Here is a 24826-nt window from a genome sequence, read left to right on the forward strand (position 1 = left end):
TTTGGTTAGAACAGAAAAAGCATACTGTGATGTTACACCTATACCAGGCCCGCCGCATAGACCCTTCTCAGGCCAAGTGTTACCACTTGAAAGCCTGAGGGAAGGTGAAATAAAACCTTTCCCCTAGCTATGGGGGAAACAGGTTAAATATAGGATCTGTTTTTAAATGTACTGTGGGTATATTCTGGTGAGGGTGTTTGATAACTGTGAGGCAGGTAAATAACGCCAAGCTGACATGTGGTAACTGGTAGCTAACAAAATAATAAGTTTATTGTAATGTTAAAAGCTTCATATGAAAATATGCTTCCAGTCCTGCGTAATCCAAACTCCCCAATCACTTCTCTCTCTACACCAATCCTACACCCCTAGCAATTACCCTATTTCTTCGATTCTAAGACGCACTTTTTAGCCCATATAAACATCTCTAAAAATGGGGTGCGTCTTAGAATCGCAGGTGTGTCTTATGGGTTTTTTTTTCTGTTGGTGGTACTGAAATTAGCGTGCGTCTTACAATCGAAGAAATACGGTAATCTCCTCTCACTCCGGAATTCCAACACAACTCTGACACCCCCTAACCCATCCTCCCTACAACTCCCTCAGTCACTCTTTATATACTCCTCTCCTCTCCCTACCTATTACATCACAAACCACACCCACTCACAGTTCTAACATTCCATACTCACCAGACATACTAAGTCAGACATATACAGGATACTCTATTGTGGGGTAACATCACATATACACCCTGTTGCACATTTTTAAGTGTGCATCAAAATGCAGACTCCCCCCCCCAACCTAAGTTAAAAATGCCCAATGCCCCACTCAGCTGTTGACATGATCATGTGCGAAGAGTTATCACCTGATGGTGAGCATCCTGATTTCAGTACTATGTAAAGATTTTGGAAGGCATATCTAATTTTCCTTCCTACTGAAGCACAACTTTGCCTTCTCATTGATGGCCCCCAATTTTGGAATGATCTCCACAATGAGGCCCACCTGGCACCAACACTGTTATCTTTTCAGCACCAGGTATAAGACCTTTCTCTTTTCTAGGGCATTTGGCAACAGATGATAAGTTTTAATCAGAACCTGGAGTAGCCTTATGCTTGTTTTCAATCTTTCTAAACTTCCCAGAGAGCTTCAGCTATGGGGCAAGTATAGAAATGTAAATAATAATAATAATAATAATAATAATAATAATAATAATAATAATAATAATAATAATAATAATACCACCACCACCACCACCACCCCATATAGGGAAAGACACAGCTGAAAGATAGTCAGCCTTCCTCAACTTGGTGCTCTTCAGAAATTTTGGACCAATTCACATCAGCCCCAGCCAGCATGGCAGGAATGCTGGGAGTTGTAGTTCAAAACATGTGAAGGGCACCAGGGTGGGGAAAGCTGTTCAAAATCCTGCAAGCTCCTCTCAACTTTTTGGTACCAGAACAAAGAATGTCACATTTTTGCGAAAGCGTCTCTAAGAAGTCATGTTCAATGCTGACCTGGGTGTACATTTATGGCACGTTTCACACGGAAGGTCGGGAGAGCAGTAGGTGCCATTCTTACAGGCACACTGAGTGTCGCTGGTTTGGGTGCATGGCTGCAGCTCCACTTCATCTGGAAAGACAACAGGACTCAGATACGTGGATTTTTTGCTCAATCCTGCAAAGTCAGTCCTCGGAAAACCAATAAAATAGGCCTAACAGACAGCAGCGTTAGTTGCTTTAATGCAGGGGTGTCGCGCCTCTTTCAGCAGAGGGCCAAATTCGATTTCAGAGAAGCTCGTGGTGGCCGCATTCCAGTAGTGGGCGAGGCCAAAAAGACCAAAAATAGCAACACATTTGAGCTTAACGCTCTCGCTGCCAGTACCTATACCTTAAGAGAGGCATTTCAACCTTTTAGAATGGGGGGAAAACTGCTCAAAAGCTGGAGAAACTACAAAATAATTAGTGGTTGAAGAGAAAGAGGAAGGAGGTGTTGCACCTAACAGAGCTGTGTGCGAGTTTCAGTTTCACAGGAGCAAAGAACATAAGAGCGCTGCAGGATCAGACCAAGGGTCCATCTAGTTCAGCACTCTGTTCCCATAGCGGCCAGCCAGCTGCTCAAGGGAAATGCACAGGCAAGGCATGAAACCCACAAGAAGAAGCACCCTCTCACCCATGTTCCCCAGCAACTGGTGTACGTAGCCATCCTGCGTCTGGTACTGGAGGTAGCACAGAGCCATCAGGACTATCAGCCATCGATAGCCTTCTCCTCTAGGAATTTATCCAACCCCCTCTTACAGCCATCCAAATTGGTGGCCATCACTACGTCTTGTGTAGTAAATTCCATAGTTTAACTAAGCGCTGTGTGAAAAAGTCTTTCCTTTTATCTGTCCTGAATCTCCCACCTATCAGCTTCATGGGATGACCCCATTATGAGAGAGTGTAATTTTGTGCACCTCTGCCAGGTCTCTCCTTCCTCACCTTTTTCTCCCAAGCCAAAAATAAAATAAAAATCCAGCTGTTGCAACCTTCCCTGATAGGGCAGTTTCTCCAGCCCTTGATAGTTTTAGAACATTTTAGAACTAATGTGGAATGAGATGAGCATTCATTTTAAAAACAAGAAATCATTTTCAGCAGAAGTGATACCCTTCCCAAATTATTGTGAACTTCCTCTACAAGTTTGAACCAACTGAAGTTTGATACTGGGCCTGTTCAGACAACACGCCAAGCCATGGTTAGGACGCTAACCCTTTTGTAGCATGCTTAGGAATGGTTCACATGACATGCTAAGCCATTGGGTCTGTTCAGAAGACACCTTAAAACCTGCTGGTTAAGGCTTTTGGTTAAACAGCAGGGCTTAAGGTATCTTGTGCTATGCACTTTGCTAAACCCTGCTCACTCAGTAACCACAGTCGGACCATCTGCAGTAGGGTTAGTGGCTCTAACTGTGGCTTAAAGCATTGTGAACGCCAGCATGACTTCTGGTTAGTGCTAACCCCAGAGCCTAAAGTGTCGTCTGAACAGGCCCATAATGTTTAGCTCAAAATGCTTAACCACTGTGGTTTAGCGTGTCATCTGAACAGGGTCACAATCTGCATGCTGTTACTGTGAAGAAAGATCTCCCTCTCGGTGTAGCTCATTCTAAACCAGGGATGGTAAACACATGCACCCTTCAGACGTCTTTAGGCTGGAATCCCCATTAGCCCTATGCAGTATAGCAAATGGAGAGAGTTCCCGTCCAGGGACACAAGTGCTCCACCCGTTCTTGGGATGAAATCGTATGCATGTTTAGACAGAAAAAAAGTCCTACAACTCCCAGCATTCTCCAGCCATCTATGCTGACTGGGGAATGCTGGGAGTTGTGGCGCTTTCCCCCTCTATCTAAACATGCATACGATGGCACCCTAAATGATTAACAGTTTATGAATTTTCCAGCCTCTGCAGGAATGATGTAAGAGCTTAGCTTGGCCATGGGTCCTCTTCTACAGGGGACAGACCTCTATTTGAAAGGCTGCCATAGGGTCATCCTCTATTCCAAGGCGTCCTCTATTTGAAGAGCTGTTCCCGCCCAATTCTGGTTTAAAGATGATGACCATAAGAACAGTTGTCCATCCGCAGTTAACAGCGGAATGAACAGGCAAGCACATAAATCACCTGGTGCCATGCCATGGAGAGATGCACTGAATTCCTATTGAGATAATACGACTACCAATAATAATGGGTGTGTTTGTGCATGTGTATATATCTGCACATGCAAACCATGATCTTCTATCGCGGTGATGCATTTCCTCTCTTTTATTTTAAGCATTTAACAATTGGCCACCATTCGTGACCCCAAAACACCTCTCCGCACTCCGTACCTAACCCTCTGCAGATTGTACAGGGAACACATTTTTTCAACGCATTCATGTGGTTGGCATAGGTGTCATTTTCGCAGGCCTTGCACTCCGAAGGGGTTCCTGAGAGTTTGCAGTCGCTGGTGACATGTTGACCTGGAAAGTAAGTAGCAGAACAGGAAAACTAAGCATGAGAATGCATCAAAAGGTCAGGGGATTGTGCAGTAGCCACACTGCAGGCCTGTCCACATAGAACAGGGGTCAGCCTCTGTAGGTTCAATGGATGCGCCTGCAGGAGGCGACAGGCTTTGCCACCCATCATATGCGCGATTTGTAGGCATTATTTTTTTATTTACAATATTTATATACCGTTCCATATCTAAGATTCCGAAACTGTGAACATGGGGGGGGGGACTGTATATCCCTTAAAATTGATAAATTTAAAAGGAAGTATCAATAAAAAACAGTGGCTGCTCAGCTGAGGAATACTTCCTTGAAAGGAGCGGTTTTCAAGAGGCGCCGGAAGCAGCATGGCGTTGGCACCTGCCTGACCTCCAGGGGCAGGGAGTTCCAAAGAGAAGGGGACATCACACTAAAGGCTCTTCCCCTGGTGGACTCTGATCAGGCCATACGCCCATGTGGAACCACCCGCAGCAGGAAGGTAGGCAGAAGGAGGAGGGTTCTCCCACATTCCAGGCCTTCAAGAGGCAGCTGGACAACCATCTGTCAGGGATGCTTTAAGATGGATTCCTGCACTGAGCAAGGGGTTGGACTCGATGGCCTTGTAGGCCCTTTCCAACTCTACTATTCTATGATTCTATGGGATCCAGAAGGTGTGCAGAAGAGAACAGAGAGGGGCAAATGAAAAGTAAGAATCCAGAAACCGGGGGGTGGGGGCACTCACACCATCTTATCCCCAATGGCAATTCGTGGTGGGGCCTGGGACACCTTTCCAAAATGCTTATGTGCCCCCATGCCCCAAAAGTTTACTAGATAATGAAAAAAAAAAACCTTTGGCACAGTTATTTGTGACCCTAAAAAGGACTTGACCTAAATAACCAACAAATGCAGAACACGCCAACCTATCTCACCCAAAGAGCAGCCACCAAGACAGGCACTGAGGCCACGTTAAGGGTGAGGTGCATCTGATGACACGCTACCTGCAGGGCATTTCTGGCAAATGTGCCCATGAAAAGGTTCATAGTTCAGCTCATCACTCTGGTGCAAGGCTTCAGGAGTGGGGTTGTCTCGATCCTGCATTGGAAAGGGACTCGCTGTCACAGCCCCATGCTGACGGCAAAGACAAAAGAGAAGGGCGCCATGTTAGCTTGCAACAGCTTCTGGATCATGCTGCCATCCCATAACTGCTCCCACAATTTCGGCAGTTAGATATGTGTGGCATATAACATACTGCCAATTACAGTTTGATCCATTTTCCCATGCTAAATTGGCTTTCTGGGTAAATCCAGCTTTAAAAATCGGAAAGAATATGTTTTTGTGGCAGATCTGGACAGACAAAATGCTTTCCCCCCTGATTTTGGGTGCTGAGTTTTTGCTATTTCAGCTTTGCGAGATAAATTTAACTGCCTGCTGCAGCTGAATGGCAGTACTTGCAATTGCAACATTTGTTAGAATCTGGATTTGGCCCTGCAGCTTTTATAGCCTCGGAGTCTTATTTGCTACTGGAAACACTTATTGAAGCTGACCAGGTATAGCGTCCCATGTCTATAAGTAATTATTATTAGGGGTGTGCATGGACCCCCCGCTCTGCTTCTCTTCCAGATTTGCGGATTGGGCCGCTTCGCTCCGCCCGCGCTCTGCCTATGTCCGCTCCGCTCCACTGCGGAGCTCCGGATCTGGATCGGAGCTCCGTTTCCCCCCCCCCCATAGGCTTGCATTAAGCTAAAAAAGTATACAACTTTTTTCTGTGAAAGTTAGAAACCTCAAGTTTGGCACCATGACACCTCATGGAGGTATACACACACACGCCAAGACTCAAGGCAGTCCCATCATCCCTTGATTTTGGGGGAATTTATGAAAATCCAACACCCCATTCACACCCCTTTCGATAGCTCTGTCAATTTGCATGTTAGAAACCTCAAACTCGCCACCATGACAGCTTATCCAGGGATACACAAGCATGCCAAGACTCAAGGCAGTCCCATCATCCCCTGTTTTTTGGGGAATTTATGAAAATCGGGCACCCCATTTGCAGACGTGGACTGTTCTCTGACATTTGGACAGATAAAAAAAAGGGAAGTGGGCACACTCACAGATGCCATCTAGACCCACAATCATGCCAAGGTACAAGGCAATCCCATCATCCCCTGATTTTTGGCGGGGCTTAAACCTGCAGACAGCTCAATGGGGCCATTTCAAAGGAAATCCCAAGATGCCATGAATTGGGGAGTAGAGATCATCAACCTAATATGAATCTTCTTCCACACTTGAAAAATGGATTTGGAACTTCCAAAACTCCAAGTGAGCGCACGAAGGACTTCTCCCCTGAGTCAAAGCCAGACACAAACCATCCCTGCGAGGCGGGCAGGGGAGGAGGGAGGGAAGGCAGGCAGGCAGCAGACATTTCTGGGGGCATAAGGAAGTGAGCCAAGGATAAGCCAGTAATGCATATAAAGTGGAATAAATAAATAAATAAATAAACAAACAAAGGAGGGGTGGAATTAAAAGCAGCAGTGTTGCTGAATAAACAACAAGAAGAACTTTTTTAAAAAGGCTATATCTGTCTTTTACCAGTAAGAGGGGGACGTGCCCAGGGGAGGGGGAAGCATCGGCCAATTTAACTGGTCCTGTCTAAGAACCAGTCTTTTAAGAAGCAACGCTCTCACTTCAACTCATGATAGGCATTGCTCCACCGGGTTACTCTCTTTGGACAAACCAATTGAGTTTGCATAGATACATCCAAGTACATCCCCATTCTATTTCTTGTGCATTGGGATGAAATACTGGGACTAGACTTTCAAATAGTTCAGTAGCTGTAATCTATGACTGCTTGCTAATCCTATACATTTGTACTTGGAAGCAAGAAAGCAAGCCCCGCATAATACAGTCGGTTTACAACTAGGTTGACCACACACAGTACTGAAACCTTAGAGCCAGGGCCAGTGCTGCCATAGAGGCCAGTCAGGCGGCCGCCTAGAGTGCCAAGAGCCACACTGGCAGAGCGAGGGCAGCTTCCGGGTGCGCCGTTCTGAAGCCGCCATTCTGCCCCAGCCCACCCCAGCATCCTGGCTAGGCTTCGGCTGGGCCCGCCCAGCCAAAGCCAAGCCAGGACGCGGGGGGGGGGGGGGGCAAACAGACCGCTCCACGTTCTGACTTCCAGCGCACGCCGGATACCAGAACGTGGAGCTGTCTGATTGCCTCCCCCCAGTGTCCCGGCTCGGCTTCGGCTGGGCTCACCCAGCCAAAGCCAAGCCGGAATGTGCGGGGGGGGGGGGGCGCGAACAGACGGCTCCACGTTCTGGCGTGCCCGGACGTCAGAACATGGAGCTGCCTACCCCACCGCAGTGTCCTGCCCAGCCGAAGTCAAGCCGGGATGACTTCAGGCGAGGGAAAGGTAAAGCGGCCTCCATCCCTGCCTGTCTCCGCCTACCTGGGGTGGGTGGGGGGTACGGTGGGGTGGGGGTGAAAGCAGCTCACCTTGCCTAGGGTGCAAAAAAGCCTGGCACCAGCCCTGCTTAGAGCCCTACACCAGAGATGTGAATGGAAATTTCAGGTATACAAGTGGAATGTGGAAAGGAGAACTATCAAAAGCATTTTAGATTTCTGGTTCTGCTGCAATCTAAGGATTGAAAATACTTAAGCAACAACGTGCAATGGACTGGGAAGGGATTTGGGGGAGGAACCCCAAAGACCAGTGGACTGATGCCACTGTATTCCAGCCAGCATGGCTAAGAATGCTGGGAACTGTAGTCCAACACCTCTGGAAGGTGCCAGGTTGGCGAAGGCTACCTTAAAAATTAACACATGTATTATGGCATAATCTTCCACGGAATAGAGTCCACGTCATCAGATGCATTGGTGTTATCCTAAGATGGCAAGTAGGTGATGGGAAAAGAATTACACTCCCCGCCCACAACCCCGGGTACATTGAAAGAAATGCCAAGCAGGATAAAACATTCTACCAATTGCTTTGATACCTCTCTTATATGTAGGGTTGCCATTTTCTGAATCCACAAAACCGGGACATTTATTTTGGGTGGGGGGCTAGGATTTTTTTTAAAAATCTGAGCAATATGTAAAGGTCTAGGGAAAGAAAGAAAGCTGTCTAAGCTTTAGTTATCTAACGCTGCAATCCTATGTGTGCCTACTTAGAAACAAATCCTATTAAGTTAAATAGTACTTATTTCCAGGTAAGTATGCATAGGATTGCAGCCTGAAGTACTTAAGCACCTGCAAATAAATAATAGGCAAAGAACAGTTTAAGCAAACCAACAGAAAAAAATGACAGTAAATTACATTTCTCCACTAGTTCTCAAAAGTTAGAGGAGACTTCAGTATGAAAACTTACACTCCACTGAGTAGGCTCAAGGCACCATTTCGGAGGTTGGAATTTCTCCGGCCGTCTGGAACAAGAAGCCGGGATTCTTGACTGACTGGCCGGGACATTTTGGAAATGCTTGGAAACCGTGACATTCCCGGTTTTCCAGGACGTATGGCAACCCTACTTATATGCGGTGGTATTTAATGTTCTTATTTAAATGTGTTTGTTTTTGTTTGTTTTATTGCAATCTATCTTTTTGTAAGTCCAGGAACCCTGATGAAGAACGGAGCATTAATCAAAAATAAAAACAGAAAAAAGTGGTTTGTTTCCAAGATGCTATGATCTTATTTATTAGTTACATTACATTTCTATACCGCCCAATAGCCAACGCTCTCAAAAACAACCAAGTGACAAAAGAAAGTACATATCCAACTGCTATTAGTCAGAAATTTTGAATTGGGGGAAGGGCAGGCTCTTAAGTGTCCAGCCTGAGACGGGTGCAGACATGGACTTGCGTTGCACATTACTTAGACCAGATAGTGTAACACTGTCACACCCAAAGATCCCACCCCCCAGTGTCATTCAGAAATGGAGCTATTTGGGTACATGTTGTTTATTACTATCAAGCAAGAAGGAAGTGATAGATAACCACAGTGACAGACCACAGTGGTGGGCAAGGAACAGCCATGCGACCGGTGGCCTGCCAACACAGTCAGCTGCTGCTGTCTAGCAGAACATGGAAATTGGCCAGTTGCCATGTTGAGACCCACAAAAACTGGGCTAGGAGAGGTCAAGGCACACGTTGAGTCTAATCCAAGAATTTTACCTATTGCTTTGGAGAAGTCGCTTTTGTGTTTTGAGCAGCGGTGGTGCAAGGTCATTGCAGACCCTGGTGTTTAATCAATTTAGGGTGCAGCCAGCCAGCCAAAGGTTTCAAATGCAGAGAGATGCCACCTTACATGGCATGGAGTTCTGGGGGGGAAACAGCGTAAAAGTCACACAGTGGAATTTTGAATGACCGAGGTGTGGAGTTTTAGTGGGTTTGTCTTTTTTCTGAATTGAAATTTGAAATGCACTTCACTTTGGCCTCTGAAAAGTTTTTTTTTCCTTTTGAAGCTTGGCCTTTTGTTTTCTTGCACAATCTCAGCATGCCTCCTTTTAAAACAAATGCAGAAGCCTAGCAGCACTTCAAAGACGAACAGAAAGCATAAACCTATATGGACTGGAGTCCATTCATCAGGTGCCTGAAGTCTCATCTTCAGCTGGCAGGTATATCTCTAGTCTCCATGACTACACATCATAGTTTAATAACCCATAGTTATGTACAATATTTATGTATGTAACTATTAGTTAGCAGTCTAGTCTCCTCCCCCAAACACTTTTCCTGTTTATTTCTCTCCAAAAAGACACTCCTGGTGATCAACGCATTGCGCAGTTTGGGGTGAGTTTTCCCTGTTTGGTGTCAAAACCATCATTGTCCTTGACTCTCCCACCCCCCAAATCAGGGCTCCTGCAACTATGCTGATTTTTCCCTCTTGCTTTGGCACCATTTCTACTGGCACAGGAGCACACAACTCACTATCAGAAGGGATGATTGCTCCTTCTCTCTCTCTCTCTCTCTCTCTCTCTCTCTCTCTCTGTCTCTCTCTCTCTCTCTCTCTCTCACACACACACACACACACAAACTTAACAGTGGGGGTAGATGGCCAGGATATGCACAAAGGAATCTGATAAGCCAATTGACCATTCACAACCACTAATTGGCAATAACACCATCATCTCTATCAGCATGTAAAAGGATACACAGAAGACGATCTCCACCCTCCCGATAATAAAGACTGGAGTATGTATTTTAATAGAAGCTTCAGATGCAGCGGGTGGATGAGAGCCTTTAGCAATGTGCATCAGGAGAAGAAGCCCTGAACAGGAATCTTTGGTACAAGTGGCACACCATTTTGATCTGTAAAATGGGCTTAGAAGGATCAAAGGGGACTGGCAATAAAAAAACCTTTTCTTTTTTAATCCCTGCATTTTTCCTCTTCAAAATTTAAGGAAGCAAACAGTTGTGGGGGGGGGGGAGTTTAATCTTCCCTTCCCGGTGCATGCTGGACCCAATCCAAATCAGTTTGCACTTACTATAAAGTAAAAAGAATAGGCTCAGCTACACCTATGTGAAGGGAGGGCAGAAAGTACATCTCCAGGTGTTGTGGACTTCACATGCCAGCATTCCTGACCATTGATCATGCAGGCAGCCCCCAGCCCTCTTCATGCTTCTCATAACATCTGGATCCAAGGGAGGAAGAGGCCCAAAGGGACAGCTAAGAGATGGCTATTTGGGTCTTCATTACCCTTGGGCTGCCCATTCTTGTATTGCAGGTGTAGGGGAGGGGAGAGAAAGCCACTGTTCACACTAGGCAACACTTTGGTCCTTATGTGCACACACACGAACACACACTCACCTACATTTGCAGCACGAGACCAGCATGCAAGATAGAGGAACACGCCAGCAGAAATCCTGAAAAACGTTTGCTATACAGGTTTTTTAAAACAACAACAACAACAACTAGAGGCTGAACCGCAGTTATTAAAACCGAAAACCAGAACCGGTCATGATCCTGTGGTGGGCAAGCAAGAGAGGCATCTCTAAATGGCTTGAGGCCAGGTTCCTCCCATATATATTTTTTAACGTTTTTTAATGCTTTATGTGTGTATGTTCTGTTAAATTTAGAAATTTAAATTTAGAAATTTAAATTTTTTATACTTGTTTTAATCTTAATTTTAGAATTTCTGTAAAGCACCCAGAGAGCCCTGGCTATGGGAGCGGTATATAAGTGCAATAAATAAATAAATAAATGTGCCTGCTCGGGCCTTAAGATCATCCACAGGGGTCCTCCTCTACGAGCCCCTGCCAAAGAAAGTGAGGCAGAGGAGGGCTTTCTCTGCTGTGGCACCCCAGCTGTGGAACAAGCTCCCCAGAGAGGTCCGCCTGGTGCCTACACTGTTAAACCTTGTTTTAATTCCGTATTTTAACCTATATAAATTTTTGCTGTGAGGTTTTATCCTGGTTGTGCTTTCTATATTATATTTTGTATTTTTAGATTGTTGGTTGTTTTTTATGCTCTTCGTGGTTTTAATTTTTGTGAACCGCCCAGAGAGCTTCTGCTATTGGGCGGTATAAAAATGTAATAAATAAAGAAATATCCCTGTAGTGTGCAAGCAGAAAGCCCTACACTGCATTCCAGTTCAGTTTAAGAAGCACGAATGAGAGCTGTGTTGGGACTGGGGATAGAATCATAGAATAGCAGAGTTGGAAGGGGCCTACAAGGCCATCGAGTCCAACCCCCTGCTCAATGCAGGAATCCACCCTAAAGCATCCCTGACAGATGGTTGTCCAGCTGCCTCTTGAATGTCTCTAGTGTGGGAGAGCCCACAACCTCCCTAGGTAGCTTATTCCATTGTCGCACTGCTCTAACAATCAGGAAGTTTTTCCTGATGTCCAGCCGGAATCTGGCTTCCTTTAACTTGAGCCCGTTATTCCGTGTTCTGCACTCTGGGAGGATTGAGAAGAGATCCTGGCACTCCTCTGTGTGACAACCTTTTAAGTATTTGAAGAGTGCTATCATGTCTCCCCTCAATCTTCTCTTCTCCAGGCTAAACAGGCCCAGTTCTTTCAGTCTCTCTTCATAGGGCTTTGTTTCCAGACCCCTGATCATCCTGGTTGCCCTCTTCTGAACACGCTCCAGCTTGTCTGCATCCTTCTTGAATTGTGGAGCCCAGAACTGGACGCAATACTCTAGATGAGGCCTAACCAGGGCCGAATAGAGAGGAACCAGTACCTCACGTGATTTGGAAGCTATACTTCTTTGAATGCAGCCCAAAATAGCATTTGCCTTTCTTGCAGCCATATCGCACTGTTGGCTCATATTCAGCTTGTGATCTACAACAATTCCAAGATCTTTCTCGTTTGTAGTATTGCTGAGCCAAGTGTCCCCATCTTGTAACTGTGCATTTGGGTTTCTATTCCCTAAATGTAGAACTTGGCATTTATCCCTATTAAATTTCATCCTGTTGTTTTCAGCCCAGCACTCCAGCCTATCAAGATCACTTTGAAGTTTGTTTCTGTCTTCCAGGGTATTAGCTATCCCACCCAATTTGGTGTCATCTGCAAATTTGATCAGCGTTCCCTGCACCTCCTCGTCCAAATCATTAATAAAAATGTTGAAGAGCACTGGGCCCAGGACTGAGCCCTGCGGCACCCAACTCGTTGCCTCTCCCCAGTTTGAGAAGGTTCCATTGATAAGTACTCTTTATCCGATTCTGTAGCCAACTGTGAATCCACCTAATAGTTGTTCCATCTAGCCCACTTTTAGCTAATTTGTTAATCAGAATGTCATGTGGTACTTTGTCAAAAGCTTTGCTGAAGTCAAGATATATGACATCCACAGCATTCCCACAGTCCACAAGGGAGGTTATCCTATCAAAAAATGAGATCAAATTAGTCTGACAGGATTTGTTCCTGACAAATCCATGTTGGCTTCTAGTAATCACTGCATTGATTTCAAGGTGTTTACAGATTGACTGCTTTATAATCTGCTCCAGAATTTTCCCAGGGATGGATGTCAGACTGACTGGTCTGTAGTTCCCAGGTTCCTCCTTTTTGCCCTTTTTGAAGATAGGGACAACGTTAGCCCTCCTCCAGTCGTCCGGCACCTCACCCGTCTTCTATGATTTTGCAAAGATAATAGACAAAGGTTCTGAGAGTTCTTCTGCTAGCTCCTTCATTACTCTTGGATGCAGTTCATCGGGCCCTGGAGATTTGAACTTATTCAAGGAAATTAGGTGTTCTTTGACCATTTGTTTATCAATCTCAAACTGCAATCCTGCCCCCTCAACTTCTGCTTCACTTTTTCCAGGGGGGTCATAGACCCGCTTTTGGGAGAAGACCGAGGCAAAGTAGGAATTGAGCACTTCAGCCTTTTCTTTGTCATCTGTTATCAATTTGCCATCCTCATTAAGCAGTTGAACCACCATTTCTTTCCTCTGTCTTTTACTACTCACGTATCTGAAGAAAGCCTTTTTATTGCTTTTAGCATCCCTCGCTAATCTCAGCTCATTCACAGCTTTAGCCTTCCTGACGCCATTTCGGCACTTCTGCGCCACATGTCTGTACTCTTCTTTTGTAGCCTGGCCTTCCTTCCACTTCCTATATGTATCCCTTTTTTGTTTTCAGGTCATCTCTAAGCTTTTTGTGGAGCCACATTGGTTTCCTCTGTTGTCTTCTATCTTTTCTCCTTGTTGGAATTGTTTGTAACTGTGCCTTTAAAATTTCATTTTTTAAATACTCCCACCCATCCTGCACTCCTTTTCTCATTAGGCTCCCTTGCCACGGGACCTTACTTATTATAGTTCTGAGTTTATTAAAATCAGCTTTCCTAAAATCCAGAGTACGTGTATGGCTACGCTCGACTTTTGTCTCCTTCATAATCAAGAATTCAAGTATGACGTGGTCACTTTCCCCCAGAGTTCCCGTAACTGCCACTTTATCCACTAAGTCATCCCTATTGGTCAATAACAAGTCAAGGATTGCCGATCCTCTAGTTCCTTCCACCACTTTCTGTAGGAGAAAGTTATCACCCATACATGTCAGGAATTTCTTGGAAGGGCCGCTTTTGGCAGTAATGGTCTCCCAACAGATATCAGGGTAATTGAAGTCCCCCATCACTACTACATCACACTTCCTTGAAACACTGGCAATTTGTTTCTCAAAAGTTTCGTCCTCGTCTTCTCCTTGATTGGGTGGTCGGTAGTAGACTCCGATTATCATATTCTTTTTATTCCTAGCCCCATTTATTTTAATCCAGACGCTCTCGACGGAGCTCCCAATCTCATCCGCCTGTATTTCTGTGCAGGGATAGGTATTTTTAACATATAGTGAAACTCCACCTCCCTTTCTATTTCTTCTGTTCTTTTTGAACAAGTTATATCCTTCAATTGCTATATTCCAGTCATGGGAGTCATCCCACCAAGTTTCAGTTATACCTATTAAGTCGTATTTGCCTTCATGTAATAAGAGTTCAAGTTCATTCTGTTTGTTTCCCATGCTCTGGGCATTAGTATATAGACATCGAAGACCATGTGTTTTATAGTCTGGCTTTGTTCCTACATTGTTGCAGACACTATTTTGGGACACTGTTGGAGCTGTTCTCTGTACTGTGGTGCACTGGCCTTCATCCATTGTTGCCTCGAAATTTACGTCTCCCACCTCCCGTAAGATTCAGTTTAAAGCCCTCCTGATGAAGTTCTTCATGCTGTGGCCGAACTCATTCTTTCCAGCCCTTGTGAGGTGCAACCCATCCCTTGCCAGCAGTCCATGTTCCAAATGGGATCTGAATGGCATCCTCATGTCAAGGAAACCACACTTCTTCCAACCCAGCCAGCCCCCTCCCCCTCCTGGGTGCAAAATCCCAGGGAATAGTTTCAGAATGAGTCATGCAGGGGAGAGGGGGGGACAGAGTTCCGGAGAGGATAATCCCTCTCTCTTTCTCTCTGGGAGGTTTGTCAGCCACATGCCTTGCCCACAATGGCTTGCAGGTACTTTGGGGGGGGGGGATGAAGCTTGGAGCATCAAAACTAGTTGGAGCTGGTCTGCTCCTCCACCCGGCCCAACAACAGCACCTGAACCCTGCATGACTCAGCACCTCCAGAGCATTCTACAGGGGTAAAGGATACAATGTCACACCCACACCATTTCCTGACTGCTGCTAGGTCTTCAAAAGCTGGAAGGGAGTATAATCCATCCAACAAAGTTCAGCAGGTTCAAAACATTCAAAGAACGCATCTGCAAGTATGCTTACTGTTGCTTTCCCCGCCTTGTTTCAGTAATCCTGCATGTAACACGTTCCGAGAATCCAGACAGAGAAACATTCTATCTGAAACTCTAGACTTTCTGCTCTGAGAAAACATAGAACTTTCTAGCCAGAAAATTGACAGTTGCTTCAAAAGCAAGCATTTTATTTTGCTTTGCTTTTTTAGGGACACACCGCTATTAGGATCTTGTCTTGCAGAGGTTCTCAAACCATGATCCACAAGGCGATTCAGAAGGTTGCAAAACAGCCAGATATAGCTGTATTTGGCCCGAAACACAATTTCTTGTAAGTAATCCGCCAGTCATTTTCACTTAGTACACAAAAGAGAAAGTCTGAAAATTTCACGTTTGCAAAGTACTTCAAGTCTTTATGTCGTCTTTATAACAGCCCTGCGAGGCAGTCACTAAAAAAGACATTTCAACTGACACCAAAGCAACATGAGTGAGTGTGTGACAGAGGTGAGCTCTGAACTGAAAATAATAATAATAATTTCATTTCTATACCACCCCATATCCAAAGCTCTCTGTGCAGCTTACAAAAAATTAAATCATTAAAAATATAAAACCATACAACAAATATACACTAGGACGAGGTACATCTAAAAACAACTTTGAGCAATCAGCCAAACCTAAATAAATAAATTAGCCTGGAAACAAATTACATTTAGAAACTAGTGCTGTGGAGCAGCCTGCCATCAAATTCTAGCAGCAAACCAGCATTTTGTTTTGCTTCCCACCCATTTTGGGGCGGCATGCCTGTGCCTGGACCTCCCAAATATGTCCCCGGACCTTCCAAAGTTGTCCACCCCCTCACCTATGGTGTCGGACAGTGAGTCTGGCCCCTTGGCCCCAGTATCACTCAGGAAATGCAATCTAACAAGTAGAGCAAGCTCTGCCTATGCAAATTAATCCAGACCAAACACCACAGACATCTCTGGAGGCCACTTCAAAACACAAGTACTTTTCAATGGAGATAAGTAACATGTTCAGCTGAGAAAGTCAGAGAGCAACGGAGAGACCTTGTGATACATGTACGAGTGAGTTGCCTTGCACATCAGTATTCTTTGAGAAATTATAAGAGCTGTTCCCTACTTGATATCCTCCAGATGTCTTGGACTATGATGCTCATAATCCCCCAGCCACCTATGGTGGATGCTGGGAGTCGTAGTCAGACACATCTGGAGGGTGCAAGATTGGCTGACCTAAATCAATATTTGGGAGCATCCCATCTTACACTGAAGCCACAAAGTGCTACACAAAGATAAATTCGTATGGAGGCAGTAAAGGCTTCCCAACACCAAAATGGGGAAGGAAACGATACCCTAATACACAGTAGTAGCAGATGGTGTTTTAACAAGATCAGCTCTTACTGGAGCAAAGGCAGAGGAAAATGGAATCACTGGAAGAATACCTATTTGCTACCAGGCCAGGTTCAAAGTTCCAGTACTAGTGTACAAAGCCCTAAACAACTTGGGACCAGGATACCTGAGAGGGTGCCTTCTCCCATATCCATCTGCCAGGACACTGAGATTATTTCAAGGAATGTTACAGGTGGTTTGACATGAACCTATGGTCTGATTGGAATCTACCAGGAGAAGAGCCTTCAGTGTGGTGGCCCCCTTCCTATGGAACTCCCTGCCTTTGGAGGTCACGCAGGCACCAATGTTGTACTGCTTCCGGCACCTCCAGGAGGCTTTCCTTGAGTGATCACTCTGTTTCTTCCTTAAAAATAGTATTTTTAAAAAAAATTATGGTGTTATTCTTATATTCTGCCTGCTGTTCACTGCTCTGAAATCTTCAGGATGTGAGGCAGTATATAAATATCAATAAATGAATAAATAAAATATGCAAAAATATGCATAAGTGAGTTGTCTTGCATATTTGTATTTTTGAGAAATCTATGACGCCCTTCCCCAACTTTGTGCCCTCCAGGTGTGTTGGACCGTAACTCGCATAATCCCCAGTCAGTTGTTTTGCAAGTTGTAATCTACCACATCTGGAAGAGAGCAGGTTGGTGGTGAGGCTGGCTGATGAGATCATGATGCTTCAGAAGCCATGTAAAACCACAGACATTGTGTTTAGCAGAAGCAACTTCTTGTACCAGAAAGAATGCAACACGGTGATGTCATTCAGTCCTACAGCCCCTCCATTTGCCACATTTTTTTTTTAAGGGGAGAAAAGCAATTGCTAAAAATAGCAACCCATACCTCAATTACACAACAGGAGGCCAACGCAACCCTATCAACACACAGACCAGCTACTTTTTTCAAGGGTGAAACATGACATCACCCTCTGTTTTATCTATACATTTCAGAACCATTTCTTTCTGAACTTGGAGCAGCTGTTGCTGATTGATTCAAACTGAACCCTCCCTACTCGCTCACACAGAAAACAAGTAAGATAACCAAGAGTTTATGGGGCTGGCCTGCTCTTTGTGTGTTTACCCGATGGAGACCCCCCCTGGAATCTGCCACTGTGTGATCCAAGTCTGTTCAAGAACTTAAATACAATCAGTAGGAGAGGTTTCAACCAGTATAATTAAGGCTGTTTTCCGACACATGTATACGGAGGAGTGAGCCCAAGTGAACATAGCTGGGTTTAACTCCATGCAAATATCAACAGTATTTCATTTAAAATTGTTGTTTTTCGTTGGTTTTGCTTCTTAATTTGCAGTATTTTATACTTTACATTTTTAGGAGGATGCTATGAACACCAGCCTAGAAACGCTTGTGGATGAAGGAGGTTTGTACAATAAATTTCCAGAGCAATAGCCATATTGGTCTGTTGCAACCACACACAGTCCTGCGAACCACGAACAACACACAATTCACAACCCACCAACAAATCAGGGGCCTTCTTTGTCAGTAGTTCATGGTTATCAAACCTTGGTTTGTTAGTGTGCCTGGGTTCACACAGCCCGACAATCCACGCTCAGTCCGTACTCTGGCTTGTCATGTTATGTGAATCCAGGCACGCACACACACGTATGCAAACAAGGAGTCTTGTGGCACCTTAAATAGTATTTTGATGATCATGATGATGGCGTAGCCTTCCCCAATCTGGTGCCCTTCAAATGGGTTGGACTGCAACCCCCATAATCCCCACCCAAAATGGCCATTTTGCTGGCTGGGGATAATTGGAATTGCAGTCCAGCATACCTGGAAGGCACCAGGCGGGGAAAAGCTGAGGAAAGTGGAGTATTTTTTGCCGGGACGGAGAAGCCCACTGAGATTCTGGTCTTTTCCATCTCCACAACCAGGCCGGTGTAGGCAGGATTAAAGAAGGTGACCTGCGGTAATAACAGACACAGGAAAATACAGAACCCCCACTCCCCAGCATGCCCCAGCCAGTTATGCCCTAGGGATACTGAGAGTTATAGGTTTTCCTGAAAATTTTGAATGGGAAAAAATACAATACAAATTAAATTACATTTTCTGATGCCCCAGAGCAGCCACCAGCAATCTGCTACCCTCCAGATGTTTTGGACTACAACTCCCAGCATCCCTTACTATTGAACATGTTGGCTGAGACTGATGGGAATTGAAGTCCAACACATCTGGAGGGCATCAAGTTGGAGATGGCTGGCCTAAAGAGTGATCAAAATTAACACGTTTATTTTGCTTGTATTTATTAAACAAAGCTTAAAAAGTACCCAAGTTATTTGTTTCGTCCAAATGCACCACAAGTATTTGAAGGCGGGGAAATGAAAGCACATTTAATAGGATTTAACTGTTACACATTATGTAGCAATGGTTTAAAAATAAGTAAATAAAACAGTAGCATGCATTTCTTCCACACTGTTTAAGAAAAATGAAGGTACTAAAAACTCTTGACACACCAATACATTTTAGCAACCTGATGAACTGTGCATGCTATGCTGACACCCACTTATCTATAACTTTGAAACTGTCAAATATGCCTAATATTTTATTTGCAGTTGGCATCTATTTATTGCTACTAATGAGGTTATGAAACTGAAAAATTAAGCATTGGAAAAATTTCTTTTTTGGGAAAACTTTTCTACCCGTACCACTGCTCAAGATTAGAACAGGAACTTTGCTGTCTAGGTCTGGAACTACTCAAGTGTGCAATGCATGCTTACTCAGAAGTAGGTCCGACTTTGTTCAGATGCGTGTGAATTGCAGCTTAAGTCACCTTAGACATGTATTTATTTATTTTTGTTATTTATAGGCCACCCCATTAGTAGGCAACTCAGAGGATACAAAGTTAAATCATAATTAAATTTATGTTCCACCTTTCCACTAAAGGTAGTGCTCAAGGCAAGGTTATGACCACTCCTTTCAAAGTCCTAACCGCTGGCACTCGTGATAATATCACTGTGGCTTCCTGAACATGAGAGTTTGATTGCCTCATATGAACACACAAATCAGATCAATTGGTGTGTTTTGTTCCAAATACTGTACTGGTATCAGTGGTTCTGCAAATGCTGGGGATTTTCTCAGTTTTATCACCTTAGTCCTAAAGCTACAGTGTTTTTAAACTGAGAGGGCAAAAAGGTTAACCTTTAGAAAATCGCATGGCCTGAGGCCATTCTGATTTTGACCTGGGAATTCCTGGGGATTAGTTACAGCCATCACAATAGCCATGAATATTGGTCTAGGTGATGTATCAAAGCTTCCTCCCCTGACAGTGTGGTCGATCAAAATCCTTAATGCAGACTTGTATCCTCCAAATTTGGACTATAGCCCCCAGCACTTGCCATGCTGGCTGAGGCTGATGGGAATTGTGGTACCCAATATTTGGACGGCACCAGGTTAACCACTTCTATTGCTCAAAAACAAGAAAACAAAATGCCTTAACTAATTTTTTTAGCCAACTTGTTTAATTTTAATTATCCCCCCTCTCCAAGTACCCCACTTTGTCTAGCAAAGTTATGACATGCAAATAACCTTATTTAAGGGTGCAATCACATGCATGTTTATACAGGAGAAAGTCCTACAACTTCCAGCACTCCCCAGCATAGGATTGTGCATAAACTATTTATTCCATTTCTGTACTGCCGAAAATCCAAAGTTCTCTGGGAAGTTTACAATAGCTAAAAATACAACAATATGATAAAAAAAATTATTAAAAGTTTAAACTACAGCATAAACCCAAGTAAAAACTAACAGCAGCATAAAGGTTTAAAAATACAACAACAGATTTAAAACAATTAAAACGGAAGAACTAAAATACCTGCGGGAATACGAAAAGTCTTCACTTGGCACGGAAAAGTCATTACAAATATGTTTTACAACATTCCCAGGAAAGAGGAAAATAAAGACACCCCCTAATGTACTTTACAGTCAAAAACACTGCTCTGAAAACGTTTGCATCTAAACAGGCCTACCAACTTTGAAACACCCACAATAGTTTAATTTGGTACTATTATAACCACACTGCTGACTTAAGTGAGTGTATCTCAGAGAATAAAGACAAAGCAGCTCAGCTTTCTAAATTGAATTTGTTAAAAATTGGAATGAAATACAAAGATTAAGGCAAGTTTACCAAACTGACTCACAAAACCACCAGCACCGCTTTCGATCCGAATCCAGAATCCGAAGCGGATTGGGGTGGTTCAGACCCTTCTGAACCGGATCCTAGGTGGTTCGGGCGAAGGCCCAGGCATTCCCAAGCTGAATCGAATTGGCTCTGAAGCTTCAGGCCACCTCGGCACTTTGGAGCCCCCCCCCCCCGGCCTCCTTACCTGCTGCCTCCATCACCTTACCTGCTGCCACCGGAAATGAAAGGGAGTAGGCCGTGCGATATTAAGTTATTGTGCAGCCTACTCCCTTTAATTTCTGGTGACACCAGAAGCTGCCAGAAGAGAGATGGCGGCAGCAGCAGCAAGTAAGCCTCCTTCCCCTGCGTCTGCCGCTGGAGCTGGCTTGCGTCCGGCAGCTTCCACTCGAGAACGGTGAAGGCCGGAAGCAGGCCACGGCCTGCTTCCGGCCTTCAGCATCCTCGAGTGGAAGCCGCCGGACGCAAGCCAGCGGCAGATGCAGGTAAGTGGGGCAGCTGGCACCCAGAAAACTCTGAGTTGCCTCAGAGAGTCCGAATTTTGCCTTGGCTTCATCGCGAGGCGGATTGGGAACCCCCGAGGCAGATCGGGGCTGCTTCGGGGGCTCCGGCTCAGCGTCCAAGGCGGATCGGAGGTCCCTGCACAGCCCCTACTGTAAATTACTGAAATAAATCAGGCTGGCACATTTCTAAATTATCTACTTGCTCCTAAGCAGGCTTAGGCAGCTGATAATACTGAAATCTTACACGGTGATAGAAATTATAAACAAAAAAGCAACCAAGAGGTAGCAGCAAGGCTGTGCACAATTACAGTGGATCTATAGGCCAGGGAAAGTGAACCAGATGCCCAGTTACAACCCTAGAGTCCCCTGGAAATCCCAAACATGCTTACTCAGAAACGTGCCCTAGGGCTTCCAATGGCGCTTATGCACAGGCCTGCAGCCCAGTTTTCTTACAAGGCAATCCTTTACACGTGTACTCGGAAATAAGTCTCCTTGATTCCAAGGGGGGCGCACTCTCAGGTAAATGCATACAGGTTTGCAGGCTTAAAAGCAGCAAGGATGAGTCAGCGGAGGGAGAGGAGCAGAAAGAGAAAGGGAACCAGAGGGGGAGTCACGCCAGCAGGACAGAGTCTGGCTAGAAGTGTGTGTAACGACTATTGCCAAGCTGTTACATCATAAGGGGTGGAGAAGAGGCCGGAGAAAGCTCGGCTCCTCCCGGGAGTTTCCAAACACGCACACAGGATTATTCCCCATCCTTTTACATACACACACACACCATCTGCATTCGCGCCCGCTATTTAAAAAAGCAGCCCTCGTTCACGTGGGCTATAATTTAAGGACAAAAATGGGAAAATTTGCAAGGCGAGCGGGTCGTCGCAGCCGCTCCACCTGCCGCCCGAGCGCCCCCCCCCTCATCAGATGAGACAAAAACAGCCCCGACCCTAAACGGGTCTACTCGGAAACAAGTCCCACGACTCCTTCCCAAGCGTCGCGAGCTAGGAGCACAGCTCGAAGCGCCCACAGCCTCTCCATAACGCGGAGGGGAAGCCCGGTCGAGCGCGGCGTGAGTCACCGCTTGCGCTTACACGGATGCGCGCGGGAAGACACGGGGCGCCCCGGGACCTCTCTCGCGCTTGATTAGGCAACGTGTGAATGGCGTTACCCCGGGATTACAGTCCCTAAAGGGGGCGGTGGGTAAATCTCGGCTAATTTGAGCATCGGGCTGGCTTCGGGAGGGGGCTTAAGGCTCCCGTGTGTGGACGCTTCATTGATCCCCACCCCCTCCGAATCGGCTACAGCTCCCCAGTTCTATCTAGTAAGCAGATCCACGAAAGTCGCCGCTCTCCTTTGCTCTACACATCCTCGCCCCCAGCGAACGGGATGGAAAGGAACGCTTGCCCGGGCATGTTCCCAGCGCAGAAAGGGACTCACGGGGTGAGGAGGGGGCTTCCGAGCAGGACAAACACTAAGCGACCACTCACTTCTCTCCCCCGCCCTCCCCCATTACTGGACATAATTGGGGGGGTCGTCTCCCCACCGCCGGGGAAGCCTCGCAGCGATCTCTCTCTCACCCCCCCCCCCCATTTTCTGAGTATGGATCCATTTTCCGTCTCCCTTCCCCCGCTACAGGGTGCGCGGGCGCGTTATGCAGAGGGAAGGGGGCGCGCGGATCTGCCCACACGTCAAATGCCGACACCTACCGTGGCCCACAAATCTGGGCCGGCCGACTGACGGCGCACCCCCACCCCCACCTACACGCCTACTCAAAAAGTCCGTTCCAGGGAGTTCCACGGGGAAGCCCTCCGTGCAAAGCGGGACAGGGTCGGCGTGTCTCCGCGTTTTAGTTACAACTCCGAGCAGCGTCCATCGAAAGACGTATCGGGGTGGCGGGGGGACACACACACAGGCATCACCCGCAAATGTTGGAAACGCTGCTCTTGTTCTCGCGCAGAAGGCGAAGGAAGGCGGAAGAAAAAGCAGCCCAAAGGGAGCCAAACGCTCTCTACTCACCAGGGTGCCCAGTGTCACGCAGATGGCGACCGGGAGCCACTCGGCGCCCATCGCCGCGGCGCCTGGGCGAGAGTGTCGTCGGGGATCGGCGCTGGGCTCCCCCGCGAATCCTTCGCTGGTGCGTCTCCAAAAGTTGGACGAGGTCTGCTGCGGAGGCGAGAAGTGCCCTACCAGCACCGGCGGCACATCGCAGGCATCCCGCCCTCGCCCTCGCCCTCCTCCTTCTTCCTCAGCCGCCTTCAGAGTGGCGTTAAGTGCCGGCTGACACCGCAACTTACTTAGCGCAACCGCGAGCCCAGCCGGCCCAGGCTCCGCCCCGCTCCCGACCCAGCTCGAGGCGCTAAAGCGGCGCTTCGGGGTGGCGCATCGCGCGTTTCCCCGGTGGCCAGAAGCTGCAACCGCAGCAGTCCAAGCCTTTCCCCAGCCTACTGCCCTCAGGGGTGTCGGACTGCAACCCCCATCATCCCCAGTCATATATAACCAACAGGGATACCCGCACCTTCCCACAGTCCAAGGGCCCCCCAGAGAGTGGACAAGGGGGACGGACGGCAGCAGCAGCAAACTCCATTTTATTCCTGTGCTCTGATTTAAGTGAGTTTAAAATGCAGAACTGTATATGCTAGGAGAAGGATGATTTTAAATTGGTGGTAGTATCCAGTGTTAGTCCTGCATAGAGTAGACCCATTGAAATGAACAGGACTTGCATTAGACGATGGGGTTAAGTTTCATTCATTTCAGTGGGTCTACTCTACATAAGGCTAATATTGGATACTACCCATTATTGGCAAACAGTGTTCTCATGTCTCAGGAATATTAATTGTAATGCAGGGAATGGCGGCAGAGGGGGAAAGGGAGGGAAATGATAGTTGGTGTGTTTCACAACTGAAGTAATGCACATGGCTGTCTAAAGAGCCACCCATTAGATCATTAAACTTGCATAGGATTACATCATTCAACAGAAAAAAAAAAGGTCCTACAACTCCCAGCATGCCCCAGCCAGCTGGCTAGGGCATGCTGGGAGTTGTAGGCCTTGTTTTTCTGTCTAAACATGCATAGGGTTCAGCCTTGGTCCAGATCCAAAATTACCTAGTTGCCCCACTGGCACGCTGCAAGAAGCCCTTTTGTCTGTATTCCTCAGCGATAGCGCTTCCACCATTCCTGCTGGTATCTCCCTAATATCCTCCTGCCCACAAGAGATGACCGGCTTACGGGTTTTATATCCGGAGGAAGAATAAGCACTGTTTTACAACCAGGTTAGCATGTTTGCCAAGCAATTTGGTGCGTGAGTAAGAAAGGACAATCGACTCAACTCCAGTTTCTGATCCAATACATTTGTTAAAGAACCAAGCAGAGAGAAGCTGAGAAATAGTTAGTTGTTTTTAAAAATAAAAGGAAACATCAGACTGATTTACTCAACCTAAGAGTGACTCACCACAGTAGCGCACAGGTAGAAGGGGAGAGATGTGGTCTACACCAGAGTCACCTGGAAGGCATCAGGTGGGAGGCCCTACTTTGATACAAGACTCTTTCATGTTAATTCACTTAGCATTGGTGAGATGATTGTGTTATCCCCAATGACGGCTTTTGTAAATGGGCCAGGT

The 24826-nt window shown here is 46.1% G+C and overlaps 1 protein-coding gene across 1 annotated transcript in view; it reads right to left on the reverse strand.

Moving 5' to 3' along the window:
• The window catches only part of LOC134407607 (tumor necrosis factor receptor superfamily member 10B-like), a 31913-nt gene extending 8214 nt beyond the window's left edge, over positions 1-23699 (reverse strand). Inside the window, exons 1-4 of the mRNA XM_063139475.1 lie at positions 23226-23699; positions 4987-5116; positions 3851-3982; positions 1509-1623 (exon numbers count right to left, since the gene is read on the reverse strand). Coding sequence (XP_062995545.1) covers positions 1509-1623; positions 3851-3982; positions 4987-5116; positions 23226-23699 — 851 coding nt within the window. The remainder of the gene's footprint in view (positions 1-1508; positions 1624-3850; positions 3983-4986; positions 5117-23225) is intronic.
• Between the last annotated feature and the right edge of the window lie 1127 nt (positions 23700-24826).

The sequence above is a fragment of the Elgaria multicarinata genome, chromosome 12 (assembly GCF_023053635.1).
Source record: "Elgaria multicarinata webbii isolate HBS135686 ecotype San Diego chromosome 12, rElgMul1.1.pri, whole genome shotgun sequence".
NCBI classification, from domain to species: Eukaryota; Metazoa; Chordata; class Lepidosauria; order Squamata; family Anguidae; genus Elgaria; species Elgaria multicarinata.